Genomic DNA, 18,328 nt, shown 5'->3' on the forward strand with positions numbered 1-18,328 from the left:
ATTTCAAAGTTACCATCTCAGTGATGCCCTTTATAAAAGTTTAGTCATCCCTTCAACACTTCCTCTTCCCATTTTCCTGGATTATTTTTTCTCCCTTTCACTTATCTATTAATATCTAACATGCTATGTCTATTAACTACTTATCTTGTCTATTGTCTCTCTCCCTGTAGAAGGTCTCTGAGGGAGAGTAGCTTTTTCTATTTTGCTCAATGAGGTATTTCTGTGGTGTAAACAGTGCCTGATACATAACAAGTGCTCACAAGAGATTTGTTGAGTGAATGAGTGATTGAATGAAACCCATCCAGTGTTGAATATAGTCAAGTGTAGACACTGGTGACTTATGGTCATTCGGTTTGTGGGAAACACTATGAACATGATAGGATTTTTTTTTTCATAGTTTTGTCAGTTCTTCAAAAAAAAGACTACTCCCTCTTTGAAATTTTTTTTACAACATTTTGGATTCATAAATTCCTCCTATGTTTATCAATTAATTATCTTTCTCCCATAGCTATTAGAAAGAAAATGATCAAAAAAAATTTGAATTTATATATACATAATTGGAATAGTATATATATATATATGTATATATATGCCACACTAATATATTCCATAGAAAATAATTTATACTAGCCTGTTATGAATCATTCTCTACGGAGATATTTAAAGATATAATATTTTATGTCTTTATGACATAATATTAAAACTATAAGAACCCAAAACATTTTTTTCTGTGAGAAAAGTGGTATTAATATATTGTTTGAAGAGGATATTTGATAAATAAAACAAGTGAAATGTATGCAGTGTTCATCTTTTAATTAACACTTTGGTGGCTTTTCTTTTAGCCATATCAAATTACTGAAAACATGAATTCAAAAGTTGAATCTTCTAATAGGTGACATTTGATTTAGCCCCTTTCTTCTGGATTGGTACTCCTACAGAGATTAATAATTTATTATGCCTTTATTCCTTTCTAGTGTTTAATTACAGTTCACAGTATACTGTAGATGCTAAATTGTTAATAAAATGGTTGATTATATATTCTTCCTTGGTACTATTCTATTTCAGAGGTCATTTGTAGAAAATCTACAGTGTTTTCTCCTGTGTACCAGGAACTTTAATAGGGACATAATCCAACATATATATTGTTTATAAACTGAAATGACCATAGATTTTTTGGAATTAAGGCCCAGTTATTAAGGAATTTAAAAAGCAAGCATCTATAATCACTAGTAAGTCATGCATTATAAGGTTACACAAATATTGAGTCTTATTTAATTATAAATGTTCCATTATTATTAAGAAAATAAAACAAAAAAATAGAAAACAGAAACTTCCCCATTTCATTTCCTAGGTGCTTATAATCACAGAAGAGCTAAGTTTACCTGGGAAATGGTATGGAGGGTCACAGAGCAACACCATTCCTTTCCCTTCTTTCACTCTGACCTCGGGACGTTCCTCAGGTGGGAAAGGATCAAGATCTAATCATGAAAACAAAAAGGAGAACATTCACTCTCTGGGCAATAGAAAGATTGATACTCATTAAAGTTTATTTTTCAGCTACTAACTCACTTTTAGATACAATAGTTCTCTGTTGGTTTGGTGAAACCTATCAAAGTCAATTAATTCCCTTTTACACACACTGGGATGTGCACACACTACAGAAGAGTATGGACATTGGTAGCACCTGATAACTATTTGGACAACCCTGAAGATTGAGCATTTCCTAAACTTTGTTTCAGATTTAGGAAGAATCTCCATAAGAGTATCTGGAAATAGTGTGTTCAGAAAAACCCAGGGCTCTACCAGAGAAAGTTTTAGGGAGGACTCCAATGGGGAGAAGGAATAAAGATGAAGGGCAGGATGCTAGATGAGGAATGTTAAGGTCAACTATCTCTTGCTCTTTTCCAAATTCTGGGTTTTCCTGTTTTATTTCCTCTACTCTCTCCTGTGTATTTGGAACTCACATTTTGCTTGGTTTTTTGATAGCCTACTATTTGATTCTTCATTTGTTTTACTGGTTCTCTTTCTGTTTCAGTCTTGCCTCATCTCTTATTCCTTACATGTGATCAGTACTCGAATTATAAAATCTAGTTTTTACTTCTCTCAGTATACTTATGTCCCTGAAAATTTATCATTCCAATAACTACCTTTTTGCAAAGAACGCTTCAAATCTACTTTTCTTGTCCTGATGCCTCACTGGAATGCCATCCCTGTCCTCAAAACTTAGCTGACATCTATCTCACTGTGGATAACTTAATGTCACCTCTGCATGTGAAGCGACAATTTAAATGCTTCCTCCCATCCTTGAAATTGGTCTTACTTGCGCCCATCCCATTTTAAAGAGAGCGGAATGTTTCTGCCTTTTGACTAGACTTTCCTTAAGAAAATATTGAAGGTCTTTTTCTTTCAATGCAATGCAATCTGTTGTGTATTTCTTCAAGGACTGAGTTTATTATTTTCATTCCCACTGTCACCACACCAATTTAATCGGACTGCACTTCCTGACCCTGTCTCACTCCCTCCTGGTAATCACTACCACTTGGGTCCTTTTAAAATGTCACTTTCATCCTATAATTCACTTTGTAGAATATTTAAACGCTGACATAAAATCACGCACGGAGAACACCTAGTCCAGCTCCTCTCCCAACACACATTTCTCTTTCAGAATAACCTCTAACTTTTAGTTTACCACAATGTTTCTCAAAATATTTTCATTATTATTGTCCCCAAAATGAGAAATTTTCTTTAATTTATTCTTAACAAGAAAAATTAAATACTAAGGAATAAAAGTTTTGTTGGGTGGGGCTGAGCGTTGGAGAGCCATAGACCATTATGTTGTAATATCTAAGATGGTTCCCCCCACCGCAAAAACCAATTTTCACTACCTTGGGGGTGATATCACCCCCACTGAGAATGCATAGCTTAGCATTTCCATTGATAGTAATCTTTAGAAACTTATTCAAGATCTTTTTGAACATGGCCTTAGTTTATTTTCCAGTGTTATCTTTCACTACTTCAAGTACATTCATAACACCCCTCGTGACATTTTGCTCTCCTGAAATTTTTTCTTCTCCACACAATTAAGGCCCACTAATCTGGTAAGACACACCTCATCTATGGAGTCCTTCACTTTCTTTTTTTCTTGATTTCTCCTTTTGTTAAACTCTTATGATAACATCTAAGTTTTACTTCTCCCAAATGCATTTGCCCTTTTTAAAGTTACAATTACTTACATCCAAAGCTCAAGGTTGCTTCAGTGCTTCTGACCATTCCGTAGTTATTTGATGCTAAACAGTAATATACTCCAGCATCTTTCTGTTTGTCAGGATTGTTGATAACAAGGTTTCCTCCTACCATACTGTACCGATCACTTGTCAGATCAATATCCCCATTATTCATTCTCCATCTGTGAAAAAAAGAAATAAATGTCATATCAAAGGCCAAGAGGACTGCAAACAGTGTACTGGGCTAACATTGTTCTAAAATAATATGAGTATAGCTCCATGTGAAGTCAGGTGATTAAGTAGTTGACTCAGAGTGGTATTTATTCACATCCTATAATTCTGTGCCTCTGGGCTCATGATTTATAATTCAGCTCAGACACAGAAAGGTAAATGTTCAAGTGTATGAATAATTTCCTTTTTTTTCATGAGGCATCCCAAAGGACAAATATTTCATTGAATTTTGCTGCATAAACTGGTTTCTTAGCAGATATACATGGATTATAAATGATAATCTTTTATGCACTAGTTTAGATTAATGCATATAGATATATTGTATAAAATATTAAAAACATTCCTATAGCAGAAATAAAATATAAAATATCAATATCTGATTCTAAATATGAGTCATTTTTGAAAAAAACATACTAATTGAAATCAGGATTCTTCTCAGTAAATGTCATATTCTGACCACTAGAGGTCGATCACACTATTTGAACATGATTAAAGTCAACTGGGTCTTCGTTTCCAAGCCACAAGTACACTATTGAAGGTATATTTACATGGAGATGACGTTATGAATAAACCAACTAGAAACAGGAATCTAAGTTTCTTGGTGAGATGATGAGAAGATTGCATATATAAAATAATTGTCAATTAAGTTGACCACCTGCATAATTTTATACTCATGTTCTATCAGGGTTAAGGTTCCATGTCTTCTGCAATGTTATAAGACGAGCCATGGTGAACCAGTGGGCTGTGGTCCCATCATTCATTGCCTGGCTGCACAATTCTGATTAGGGTCAGAATCTTGCCAAAGAGGTCTAATGATTTTATAATATTTTTTAATAAATCAAATTACTGGAACATTTTTAGTTTTAATTTTTACTGTGTAGGAAGTAATTCAAAAGCGAACAACAGAAAACTGTGCTTTGCTTCTGAAAACCTACCAAATACCAACCCAATGAATAAATCATCCCCCTCACCCCAGCTGATGGCAATATTGTCCCTGACTGAACCATCCAATGTCAAGTCACTTAGTACTTGCCAAGGCAATGGGTTTCTTTGTTAGGCAGTTCCCATTGTTATGTTTTATGCCCCCTCATTATATTTACTTTAAATTTTTATTTATTGCTTTAACTTCTTCCCAGTGGGACTGATTCTGCCCTTGATGTTATATAATGATTAAGTTTTGCTGTGTTAAGGTAAGTTCACAGGTCTATTTTATTTTCAGGAAGATTCACCTTTGCTGTAATTCCTTTTACACAGCTTTAAACACAATTTTTATTGGAGTTCTTGTTATTGTGGGAGACAAGGCAAGATAATGAAAACCTCAAGGCTGATGAGTGAAAGGTAAAGTTCCCTGTTGTAACGTTCATGATGTTGCCACGAATAACAAATTATCATAGAACATGCCATAAATATAAAAGTACCATGTGAATGACAAATTACATGATTACCAAGGTAAGTATGGCTTGCCCTGAATATTAAGTAATATTAAGTAAGTTCATAACTGCAAGTGTTCTTCTGTCAGACAAGCTGCATCATGAGCTGAATATTTTTTATTTTGATGTCAAATGCAGATCACCTTCCTAACAATTAAACGTCTACTTCTCCCCTTCAGCTCTCTACATTAACGTGTAGATAATCAGGCCGTACTTGTCCTGGGGACTTATGTGCTGATGCAACCTTTGGGGGGGAGTTGGTGATGTATTTGCCAAGCAAAGTTTTGCTTTTCATTGTTATTTTTTATATTTTAATGAGAAGACTAAGTGGGACTAGCAGGAGGGAGCTAGAGAGAGGTGCTAATCAACATGTACAAAATTTTATTGATGTAAAACTTTGCTTTTTACTGTCTCTGCTGGATGGTGGTAGTGGCGGCAGCAAAGAGAAGTACATGTTCGTAGAACACTATCTGAGAACAGCCTCTGCTGTTCTTTTCTCTTCCATTGGAGCCTGGAGGCTGATTTGCTTAGGTTCCGTGTATGAATGTCAAGGACAGACTGTCACAGAATAACTGTCACAGAATAACCGTCACTGAAATAGTTTTTGAAATGCTATTGACCCGTCTAGATAGATAAATACTGAAAAAAATTATATGTTTCTTTGAAAGTCATAAAACCTGTATTTCAGCCCTGGATCTGTGATTTACTAGCTCTGGAGAAGAGCAAGTCAACTTACTTATTCAGGACTCAGCTTCCTCTCCCATAAAATTTTGTACCTGGATTAAATCTTCTCTAGAGCCCCCATTAGTTATACTATGCCATGTCCACAGTTATGTACATAAATGCCCATTATATATGACTTAAGGGTAGAAATAAATCTAGCCCATCAAATATTTTCAGAACAAATGTGTTATTTATAATTTATAAAATATCTACTTCTACTTTTATAAAATTATAAAAATAATTTTAAAGAGATGGTGATTTTATATATAAATTTATATTTATTTTAAGAAAATTTTTGTAATTATAGCCAAAGGCAAGAGAAAATGAGTTCAAGTATAATTAAATGGGGGGAAGGGGTATTCTCCATGATAACAACTTTTTAATAAAAATAGAAAGTTATTTTTCTATCCATGAGAAGAAAAATCTAGTACTAAAATCAACTTTATTGAATGACAACCTTCAATTAACTCAGGTGACATTAACACACTAGAGACCCAATTTCCCCATCAATCACTTCCTTTGTTTTCCTGGAACCAAAATCCATTGGCATTTGCTTAAGTTTTAAATCTTATTCTTTACATCAGGCTAGAAACTGTTAGTATACTTTTCTGAACACTCTGAAGCAAGAGAACCAAATGTTACTTTTTATAAAGTTATTTTTGATAGCATAAATATGTACCCCAGAAAAACATAAAGAGGTATGTTATATAGATTGTCCTATAAGTAGAGACATTTAAGGAATTTGCTTTGTTGTCTGGAATATAGATTTGAGACTACTGAAAAAATAGTGCTTTCTAGAGTTATCTATGTAAGAAGCTCTTTAAATGTAGTTAATATAGAAATACTATCCATCATTTGTAGGTATGAGTTATCCAGGCCAATACATACAAAACCAGCTTATCCTCAAATGCATATATTTAAATTGTGCATATTATTCATATAACCATTTTCTTACTTAATAGCATGATCTCCATTAGCCAGTTTTTAAGTGGATAATGTCAAATGACACTGGCATTATCTCTGCAGGAAATAGGAAGTGAATTATTTGCATATATTTGCGAAAACTATCTATTTGGGTATTAACAACTTTAAAAAAATAACCTGTATGACAATATTTTTGTTAATGTTCCTGGACTTCGTAGAAAGCTTTATGCCATAGCTTTCTCTATAGATACAGGATCATAGATGCTGATCTGTAATCTTTAGTTCAACACTTCTTTCTGAAAAGAGCAATGAGGTACATTACTTGTAAACTGGGAAAGGGCTGGCTCGTGCCCTACAGTTTAGTGAAACTTTTCCTTCCGGTGACTCCTCTGGATAAATGGTATTGATTGGTTGTTCTTCAAAAATTGGTCCAAATCCTTTGTCTTCCTCAGAAACTATAAGAAAAATACAATTATTTTACATTGTTCTATTTTACAAATCAAAGATAATTTGGGTACATTAAAAAATTTTTTGAAAAAAAGGTCAGAAACATGGAATCTCCATTTTCATTCAAACCAAAGATATTTGCCACTATAATCTTGAGGAAAATGTTCAGGTTCTTTATTCAAAATTCTTTTCTGCCCATCTCTCAGCATTTCTCCAAAAGCACTCTGCGGTGCCATGCTTCACTATTTACGGCTCCTCACGCAAGTCATGCTTTCTATGCCTCTGACACTTTGCACATACTTTTCCTCTTTCTGGAATCACCATCTGACTTTTCTCCTCTTATCAAAATTTGTACACTCCTGGAATCCCTGGTGGCGCAGTGGTTGAGAATCTCCCTGCCAATGCAGGGGACATGGGTTCGAGCCCTGGTCTGGGAAGATCCCACATGCTGCAGAGCAACTAGGTCCGTGAGCCACAACTACTGAGCCCACGTGCCACAACTACTGAAGCCCATACGCCTAGAGCCGGTGCTCCGCAACAAGAGAAGCCACCGCAATGAGAAGCCCGAGCGCCACAACAAAGAGTAGCCCCTGCTCACCGCGACTAGAGAAAGCCCGTGCACGGCAACAAAGACCCAATGTAGCCAAAAATAAATAAATAAATTAGAAAAAAAGAAAAAAAAGTTTAAATCTAAAAAAAAAAAAAACTTTGTACACTCCTTTATGATTTAGTCATAGCGTTAGTTCCTTCACGAAGCCACCTCTCCAACCCCTCCTAGCTTTAGTTGGTCCTCATTTATGTTCTCATAACTCCCTATCAGGCTTATGACACTTAACACACCTGCTGTGATTCTTGATACAACTTTCTGTTTCACTAGATTGCAGATGCCTGGGGACAGGTCTGGAACATACTAGGTACTTAACAACTTTTGAACAACATAACAAATGAATTTCTAGATGCTCTGGGGAAATGAGTCCTTTTTGAGGGTCAGTTCTTGTTTAATTTTTGTTTTTGTCTTTAAACATGTGACCAGCACTCGTACTTAGCAACATCTAGAACAATCAGTAAACTAATTACATGATATGGGATCTGGCCAACTCATTTAAAATCTACCACAAAAATGCCACAAAATCTACCACACACACAAAAAAAATCTACCACAAAAATAGTGTTGAGAAGCAGTTGTTCCTGACTGTGTATCCTCTCTGAAGGGCAGGTGTGACACATCATAGCAGGATGAGGAGAAGAGATTCACTCCCATGTCATCAGTGTGGCACCATTTACAGAGCACAGCTAAGAGCCATATACCCCAAATGAATTAATACTGATGTATATTACTAGAAATGAGGAATAGTCTTACATGGGATCATTGTAATGTCTCTGCTTGATCAAAAGCTATGGTTCACTCCTCCAATTTACTTTTTAAGAGAGAGTGTAAGGCAAATGCTACACTGAAATTTTGGTTGTTCTAACATCAAACTTAAGGATAAAAGCTTTCTCCCAGTTTCTCTTAACAAGAAGTTTAATTACGTCTTTTAAATCTTGCTTTAGTACTGTTTAGCAGTGCTTTTGGAAAAATTATTTAATGTCTCCAAGACTCAATATCATGCATTATAAAATGTGGATAATAATAAAATCTATCTCATTGGACTATTGTGAGAATTACATTGAGACAACCCATGTAGTCAGTAATCAATAACTACTGATTCTCATGAATTTGCCAATGCTTTCAAAATTTAATTTAAATATCTTATATATATCATCTCTTAGACTAATTCCAAAAACTTCAGGGGCCAAATTTTATTCATTCTTGTAGCTATGGTGCCATAAGCATTATGTCAATACATATTTCTGTGTACATAGATGACTAACAAAAACCTTCAGTTAGTTTCTCCCAGTATGAAGCATTAATTTTTCTAAACTGACCTGAAATATTTCAAAGGGAGAAGCCTCATTTTTAGTTGGAATTTGCTGAAATTGCCATTCAAGAATTTATAGACCTTAGTTACATTCCAAAACCACCATTCTATTTCAGACCGCAGATAAATTGCTGGATCAGAATTGGAGGAACCAGAGAAACTGGGATTTAGCTCCAGCTGTGCAGTGTTCTAGCCGTTGTTTTATATAAGTTTGTTCTACATGGTATCTACAGTTTAAAAAAAAGAAAGGAATAGGGGCACATGCCCTAAGGACTTCACAGGCCTACTGCAGCCATAAGTAAGACAATGAGTGCAAGGTGTTCACAGAAGTCCTCTGCTAATGCTCTTGAAGTCCTGCTCTGAGCTGTGTCTAGTTCCATATCCCTGAGGTTATAAAAACTAGAAATGCATATAATGTTTTCTGCTTTGCTTCTATAATTTTCCTGATGATGGCCAATGTTTTCTGGCCTTTCAGGATATAATAGCACACCAGAGAAAAATGAGAAATGAAACCCAAATCCCTGATAACTAGACCTTCGTTTGGATGTAGGGTCTAGATATTCTAATCTCTGAAAGAAACGACCTTGTGCTTATCTATGGTAAAAACCATATGCTATTTTTTCTTCCCACTTGGACAATCTCATAAGCTCTTCCTTGAATCTCTCCCAGTTGCACAGCTTTTCTGACTGGAGCAATTTAGTAACACTGCTGCCCTGGAGAGTCTGTTGTTTCTTCCCAACTCCGCCCCCCCCAAAAAAAAAACAAAAAAGCTTACAAAGACAAGCAGAGGAGTTCAATTTTATTAACATATTTTGATTCTCTTCTGGAAGGTAAGATGACTTCTATTCTCACTTTACCCCCTGATGAATTATGAGTTTAGTATGAAATTTTTTGAACAATTAAAAAAAATACCTAAATAGACTAAATATTTAGAATACTAAAAATAAAGTGTTTAGGGGAGTTTAAAGCTCATGAATATCTTCTAAGTACATTGTATTTATATACAAGCCTGATGATTATGGTATTACTATCATTACTAATAGAAAAGATCATCAAATTTAAAGAGGAATGGATGTTTGGTGCAATTATGCATATAATTTAAGCAGAAACCCCCTGATCTGCACTGGATTAGATCTTGAGTTTCCATTTGTTACATCAGTGGCAGCATAAGAATTTTAGATGGTCATCTGTGAGGCTGTTGGTCATCTGTTGAGGTGTTGGTTGTCCCTAATTCAGTCAATGACTTGATTCTGACTTTGCATATGGTGAAGTTTTGAGATATAATGCCAAAAGCATGATCCATGAAAGAAAAAAATTTGATAAGTTGGACTTTATTAAAATTTAAAAGTTATGCTCTGTGAAAGACACTGTTTTAAAAAATTTATTTTTAAAATTAATTCATTCATTCATTTTTGGCTGCCTTAGTTCTTCGTTGCTGCATGTGGGCTTTCTCTAGCTGCAGTGAGTGGAGGCTATTCTTTGTTGCGGTGCGCAGGCTTCTCATTGCGGTAGTTTCTCTTGTTGCGGAGCACGGGCTCTAGGTGCACAGGCTTCAGTAGTTGTGGACCGTGGGCTCAGTAGTTATGGCTAGCAGGCTCTAGAGCGCAGGCTCAGTAGTTGTGGCACATGTTAGTTGCCCCGTGGCATGTGGGATCCTCCAGGACCAGGGCTCGAACCTCTGTCCCTTGCATTGGCAGGTGGATTCTTAACCACTGTGCCACCAGGGAAGTCCCCTATGAAAGACACTTTTAATAGAATTTCAGGTCTTTAAGGTTAGGGATTTTTCTTTAGGTCGACTCCAACTTGCATCGGAAAATTTTGCATTAAGCAGCAAATTGAAAAGACTGTCAACTTAATTAAGTATCTACTTCGTTTAATAATGGTGATTACACATTATTTCACAAAATTTGAACTCATCTCAATAGGTGCAGGGTTTCATTACCTAAAGATTCTTCAACAGTATTGTATTTCCAATGTAGAAATAGTTAATCCTGGCCTGCTAGCACCTGCTTCTAGAGTGCCGTCTGGTAGTGCCAGTATTGGGTTTGTAATAATTCTGAATTCTCAATTTAATTTATAATTTTATTAGCCTTCTTGAAATAACTACTTTTATCACTTTGAAATAAAGTGAGTTTTGTTCATTCCAAGTTGCCTTGATTGTTTAAAGTACTGTACAGTGCTTTGAAATACAACAAAGACAGTTGCACATAAACATACATCAATATGGAGGTAGAGATTAGTAGATTTGCATGTTTTCATAAAATGCATATTTTTTGATAGTGTATCTTTTTTCATTTTTACTTTATTTTATTTCTTAATATTTTTTTATTGTGGTAAGTCACATAGTATAAAACATACTATTTTAACCATATTTAACTGTACAGTTCAGTGGCACTAAGTACATTCACACTGTTGTGCAACTCTCACAATCATCTGTCTCCTGAATTTTTCACCTTCCTAAGCTGAAACTTTGTCCCTGTTAAACACTAACAACTCCCCATTCGCCCTCTCCACCCCCCCACCTCCTGGCCCCTGGCATCTACCAACATACTTTCTGACTCTATGATTTTAAGGTATATGCCTTTGAGATAAAAATCGGTCATCTTTTAGTAAACTGAAAATATTGTTTATAGTTTCTTCATCATGATCATAATGCTTAGTTTTTTTTTTGTTTTTCTGGAAAAGATACCAGCAATGAATATTTCCATTGAAAATAATGGAATGCCACATGTTAATAATGATGGGACTATATCTATTGATAGGCAATCCCTCAAAGGATAGATGTAAAAATAAAACACTTTTGGGATGAGCTGGGTTGAAGTTTATAGGCCAAACTGTATATTATCAGTGCCCCATGCTATTTTTTCTCAATGACAAGTGCTTTTCCAAAATTATATGCAGATATTTTCTAGTACTCCACTTCCATCTGCCCTTTATAGGAAGAGACAACAAAACATTTAAGGGATAAAAATATGAAGCTAATTTCCGATAAAATATTTAATTTATTTTTCACTTGAGAAAATATTACATTTAAGATATTTCCCTTTGCCCACTTTCTAGATCAAAAAGCAGAATATGACACACCACATCACATTAGTGTTTCTACTCAGTATATATTATAAATGTGCATTTCTAGCTTTTGTAAAATTTTCGAGCCTGATTAAAATAATGCATAATATTCCATTAGGTGGTTTACCAATTACTCTATACATTTTATTTTGAGAACATATTTGGGCTCTGGGAAGATAAATCACTCAACACAAGGTTTTGAATTGTTGTGGCATGCTCAGTGTGAACTTCTGAATGTGAACTTCATAACCCCCTTGAATACTACCTGAGCTCATTGCTCTGTTAGCTCAGCTAGGGAGCCCAGATCAAGGAAAAAGAACTTTCAGGGGGAATACAACACAAGGTTCAGTAAAGGATCCATTAATATAAGCATTATAATCTCCATTAACAAGAATTAAGCCATCCATTGCTTTTCTTCTAGGGCCATGGAAATAATTAGATGACAAATGATCATGCTTTGGAAGTATTATGGGCTTAAAGGGTACAAGAAACACATGGATAATATGTTAAAAAAATAAGATTATTTTTAAAACACATGCTCTTTTTTGTACTGGATATATTCTTCTAAAAAGGAGCACACAATTATATAGATGACTTCTCAAGCTAATTGAAGACAGCACTTCACTCTTTTTTTGATCTGCTCAATGCAAATTTGTGTATTTTCTACCATATAGTGGTAATATATTGCAGAAGTAAGTTCATTTCTTAAATCTGATCAAGAAGATTAACAGAAAAAAAGAAATCATGTATGAATATTTGCTGTCAAATTCACAGATGTGAGCAACAGGCAAAAACTGCTGCTTTTTTCAGTAGCATTCTCAGTTTCATGGTTAGTGTAATCACTTAGTTGTATGATCTTAAATGGCATTACTTCACCTCTCACTATATAGAGATGGTCCACTGTAACCTTGCTATCCTATTTTATCTCTGGAAATTGAAAGTATAATTACCATCTGTGCTTGAGAGTTATTTTTTTTTGAGAGTTATTTTTTATTCATTTTATATTCATTATGAATCAAATCCTATTTCTCACTCTGTAATATGTCATCTCAATCTGATAGTTTTCAAACATAATTTTATATGAGTATGCTGTAATAAGATTCTCAGGAAAAAAAATCTATTAGAAAAAAGCAATGAAAACAAAATTTTAACGCAGTCTAATATTAGAATTTTTACAATATTTACAATGCTACAGTGGTTATGGGATAGGGAGTATTGTAGGCTCTCTTGAAATACAATAAACTCTCCAAATGAAACAATATTTAAATTGTCTCAAAGCATGCTTCTTGTCTTCATTGTCAATCGTTCCCCACTGATAAGAGAACAAGGACATTTAGGGCTTAGGCTTTGAATACTCTGGTGCCCTAATTCTTTAGTCTCATGGGTAATAGGTAACATTGGAGTAATTTATCATAACTAAAATATAAGGAGTTGGCCTTGAGAATGTGCAGAAATCCAATAATTAGAAGGAAGATTAGGATCTGGTTAGCAGAATGGTTAAGTTGACTAAATTTTCCTTAGCATGGCATTACCTGCCTAAGAAGAGCCTATCACATTTCTTGATGGCAACCAGTTCCTTGACCTATGGTCCAACCCTGAAGCCCTAGACACTGTGTTTTGCATAACTATCTAGGCATCTGTCCACACCTACCTTATGTCTACCTATGTATGCTGCCACAAGCCAAGGAATGATGGGGATACCAGAAGCTGAAAGAGGCGAGGAAGGAGCTTTCCCCTACAGGTTTTAGCAGAAGCATGACCCTGATATCTCCTTGGTTTGGGACTTTTAGAACTGTGAGACAATAAATTTCTGTTGTTCTAAGCCACCCAGTTGGTGGCACGTTATTATAGCTATAGCTGTCCGAGGAAACTAATACATATATTACACTTAATAATAAACTGTTGAACTTTTATGAACTAGGCTTTCTCAAATTTACTTGACAATGAAGTCCTACTAACATCCTGCAGAACAAGAGTTCTTTGAATTAGTGATCTAACACAGCCCATATTTGCCCACATCTGCACTTTATTTGTGCCACTGCCTCTAAGAATTAGCTCCATTTCTAATAATTGAAATACTTCGAGTTTCCCTTACCTACTAGCTCCATCATTAAATACTCATTTATTCCTCAAAGTAATTGTTTTAAAATGCTTATTTCTCTTATAAATCTGTTAATCTTCCTTTTATTATTCCCTATTATATGTAAGGTTCTTGAAGTCAAGAAACATATCTCACTGATCTTTATATAGCCTAAATGTTATTCCTAACTCACAAGGAGGAAACAGAAATAGCTTTGATGTGCTTCATGCTAGGACTGTCCTTTTTCTTAATTCCCTACAGACGGAAATTCAGACCCACTCTGGCATGAATATCTTGCTTTGGCATGGAAGTTGTTGCATTGGTTGCTCAGTGATTCTTCCTAATTATTCATTCTCCTACCACTATGCTGTGGCTTTTATTGGTTACCAGTTTTACCATGTTTACTGAGCACTTACTATGTATGTCACTGTGCTGGAAGCTATTGTCACATTATTATTTTTTATTTTTTTGCGGTACGCGGGCCTCTCACAGTTGTGGCCTCTCCCGTTGCGGAGCACAGGCTCCGGACGCACAGGCTCAGCAGCCATGGCTCACAGGCCTAGCCACTCCACGGCATGTGGGATCTTCCCGGACCGGGGCACGAACCCGTGTCCCCTGCATCGGCAGGTGGACTCCCAACCACTGCGCCACCAGGGAAGCCCTGTCACATTATTTTTTTAGTTCTCACAAGAATCCTGTGATTGTTACATGTTGGAAACTTGAGTCTCATAGAAGTTGAATAATTTGCACAAGATCACATAACTAGTGAATACCAGGTTGACTATGTAAATCCAGGCTGGCCTTACTCTAGATTCTCTTTTTTGCAGTCTACTATATTGCCTATATTTCTGGCAAGAACTGTTCAGTGGTTGAAATAGAATCTAAACTAGCAGGATTGCTAATTATATTCAATAAAAAATAAACAATAAATTTTGCAAGGTCTTTGGTTTCTAATTAAACTGAATCTTAAGGTTCCAAGTTCATTAACTTTAGTTAAAGAGATGTGTGCAGCAAAGCAGGAGGCTTTCAAAATAAGCTAGATTTTTACAATATTGAAAATATTGCTTCAAAGTTTAGTAGCATAGGATTGTTACAAAGCATGCAGGAAAAAATACAGGTTGTGTTGAATATATTCCATCTGCTACAATCTTCTAGTTGGATATTTGTTCATGGTGTATCCATTCATTCATTCTGGCAATCAAACAAGTTGCCTGAAGACCCTAGATAAATCATCTTACAAAATTTCCAAGTGCTCTAACATTAATCACTTGCTTGAAGTTTGAAGAATTAATAGCTTAAAGCAGGATGAAATATGATTTATTTGAGGAAAGCTATTTAAAAATTAACCCTTTCATCAACTTACCTCCATGACCATACCTTCTGTGCCATGTAAACTCTAAAAAGAAAAAAAGAAAAAAAATTAATCCCCAACTCTTCAGGTTGTGGTCTCAAACATTACTCAGATAACTGAGATATTAGTTAATGAAATAAGGTTACTGGCCTTTCACTATTAAGGCTGAAGTATCACCATATCTTTGCAAATATTTATTTCTTGTCTTTGCAATTTTATAGTTGTAGCACTAAAATTTAAGGTCAACAGAATTAGTATGGATTTTCAGTACTAATAAGATTATTTTTGTTTTATTTTATTCATAAAGGTAATACAGCAATAATAACCTTACCACAAAATTTTTCTTTCTTATATAATATATAAGCATATAATTATATATGTGTGTGTGTATAATTATGTGGTTATATCAATGTCATTAAAATTCTTAAGTACTGATAAAATTATTATATTTTTCTTGATTTTGAAGTCATCATAATAAAAATTACTCCCAAAATTAAAATAACTTTTTTATTCCCTTAATAATACATAAGAAATACAATAAGATGCCTATCAAGTTCATCATTAAAGCAATCAAGGGGGACTGATAAATGATAAAATGATATCCAACTAAGTCTTGAACTTAATAACAACTCAACAAGCACTGACCTAAGGTAATTGAGACAAAGGTATCAGAAAAAACTGATTGTAGAAAACATGCTGCTTCAGATAAAAATACAACGTACCTCTCCTTGTAGAAAATATTTCTGAATCTTTCACACTTGTCTTTGAAAGATAGAAATATAGTATTTGTTTGTCCTAAAACTATAGCATTCTTAAAACTGCTTTGTTATTAAGTCCCTGAATACATTGTAGATTATTTCTGAATTGTTTTTCATAAGATTGACCAGCCAATAATAAAAATTAAATTATATTAACTTATAAATAAAAAAGAACAAAGGTAACAAAAGCTTAAAATCCATTATTTTCTAATTATTTTACTGTATTTTACTTTTATGTATGCTAATGAGGTTAAGTCTATTATAATTATATAGTGAACATACTGTACAATGGTGAGCTGTTACATATCTTTTCTGCCACCACATTAAATGATTTCATTGTCGACATTGAGAATAGTAGGATGACTTACTCTATAGGAATTGGCAAATGCTACACAGCAGGGATTTTTCTTTTCCTCCCAGAGATCCAGATTTTAAACATTTACCAGCACATCACTATATAAGACTGATTAACTAAATCTTGTGAATTTTAATTGAAACTAAAAAAAAAAAAGAAAAGAAAACAAGGGCCAACCTTAATATATATGAATTTACTTGTCTGACCCACGTGTCAAAAGAAAATATTAATTCTAACTTTATACACCAGATTCAATGAAGTGAACAGCATATTGTTTACATTGGCATAATTTTTGGAGATTATACAAAGGATATTTCTTACCTGATAGACAGGTTGTAAAAGATACAATCACAAGGTGATTGACCAGCAACCACATTTTCATCTTGTGTTCAGTAGAGGTTAGGTTCAATTTTCAAAAAAAGCTTTAACTTTATGGCAGTTGGAGAATATTAAACACCTGCATAAAAAGATGAGAGAGAAGAGAAGAGAAGAAAAGAAAAGAGAAAGAAGAGAAGGAAAAGGGAAGAAAAGGAAGGGAAAATGTTCATCATTTGGGGTCAACAATATTACCAATTCTATTTTATTTTATATTTCTTTTTTTTTTTTTTTTTGCAGTACGCAGACCTCGGCACGAACCCGTGTCCCCTGCATCGGCAGGCGGACTCTCAACCACTGTGCCACCAGGGAAGCCCCTATTTTATATTTCTTATTTGTAGAATGTTTTAGTTTTTTTATGTACATTTGTAAACCCCATGTTGTAATGAAAAGAGTAGATTCTGCATCAGGGCTTCAGCTGCCTCCCAGTATTGACATGGTAAGAAACATGAGCATGTCACTCAATTCATATGTTTTAGTTTTTAACTTTTTAATAATTGAGCATAGTAATATGTTTTTTTACAAATAGCACAGTTGTGAACATTTCAATGTCAATTATTTAAATTGAAGATTAAATTTACTTGAAGGGCTGGTAGAAAGATTTAATAAAAGATATATTTGTATAAGGGCTTTGTAAATGCATAGACACTGTACAAGAGTTATACGTTAGCATTGCCTGTTGGTGGCTTATGGAAAAATTTTGCCAGAAATGCTAATTTTTAGACATTAAAATGTATTGATTAATAATATATTCATTCCCTTTCCCCTTCTTCATTTCTTTCTTTTATTCATTTAACAGAAAGTAAATAATTACTCCTTATAAGGAAGAATCTAGGTTTTGTGTGGCCAAATCTTTAAAATTTGGAGAACCATCTTTAAAGATAAAAAGATAAAATTACTAATATAAACTAAGCTATGAAACTATGCAGCAGTCTAAATAAAATATTTTGCTTTTATAAATTCTGCAAAAACTTATGACCACGTGATTATACTGGTGAGGTTTCAGAACGTTGAAATAGCCCCATGTAAGTGAGGGGTCCCATGACTTAAGCTTCATCATCTTCTTTGTAAATCCATCTGCGACCAAGCATACAGATAAAGGAATCTGTAAGAAAGACATAGTCTGCTTACCCTTAAGAATTTCACAGATCAATAGGAACACTTATGTGTACACAAGTCAGTGCAGTGAAACTTTTTTGGATCTACATGCTATTAAACTTGAAAGCATGTTGCTAATTTTAATTAAAAGCATTGCAGGGCTTCCCTGGTGGTGCAGTGGTTGAGAGTCCGCCTGCCGATGCAGGGGACACGGGTTCGTGCCCCAGTCCGGGAAGATCCCACATGCCGCGGAGCGGCTAGGCCTGTGAGCCATGGACACTGAGCCTGCGCGTCAGGAGCCTGTGCTCCGCAACGGGAGAGGCCACAACAGTGAGAGGCCCGCG

The 18,328-nt window shown here is 34.8% G+C and overlaps 1 protein-coding gene across 1 annotated transcript in view; it reads right to left on the minus strand.

Annotated features, from left to right (window-relative positions):
- CNTN1 (contactin 1) overlaps positions 1–18,328 on the minus strand; it is a 229,815-nt gene that overhangs the window by 146,091 nt on the left and 65,396 nt on the right. Inside the window, exons 2-6 of the mRNA XM_060166540.1 lie at positions 16,833–16,968; positions 15,411–15,443; positions 6,855–6,987; positions 3,234–3,406; positions 1,383–1,478 (exon numbers count right to left, since the gene is read on the minus strand). Coding sequence (XP_060022523.1) covers positions 1,383–1,478; positions 3,234–3,406; positions 6,855–6,987; positions 15,411–15,443; positions 16,833–16,893 — 496 coding nt within the window. The 5' untranslated portion in view covers positions 16,894–16,968. The remainder of the gene's footprint in view (positions 1–1,382; positions 1,479–3,233; positions 3,407–6,854; positions 6,988–15,410; positions 15,444–16,832; positions 16,969–18,328) is intronic.

This window comes from Lagenorhynchus albirostris, chromosome 11 (assembly GCF_949774975.1).
Source record: "Lagenorhynchus albirostris chromosome 11, mLagAlb1.1, whole genome shotgun sequence".
NCBI lineage: Eukaryota > Metazoa > Chordata > Mammalia > Artiodactyla > Delphinidae > Lagenorhynchus > Lagenorhynchus albirostris.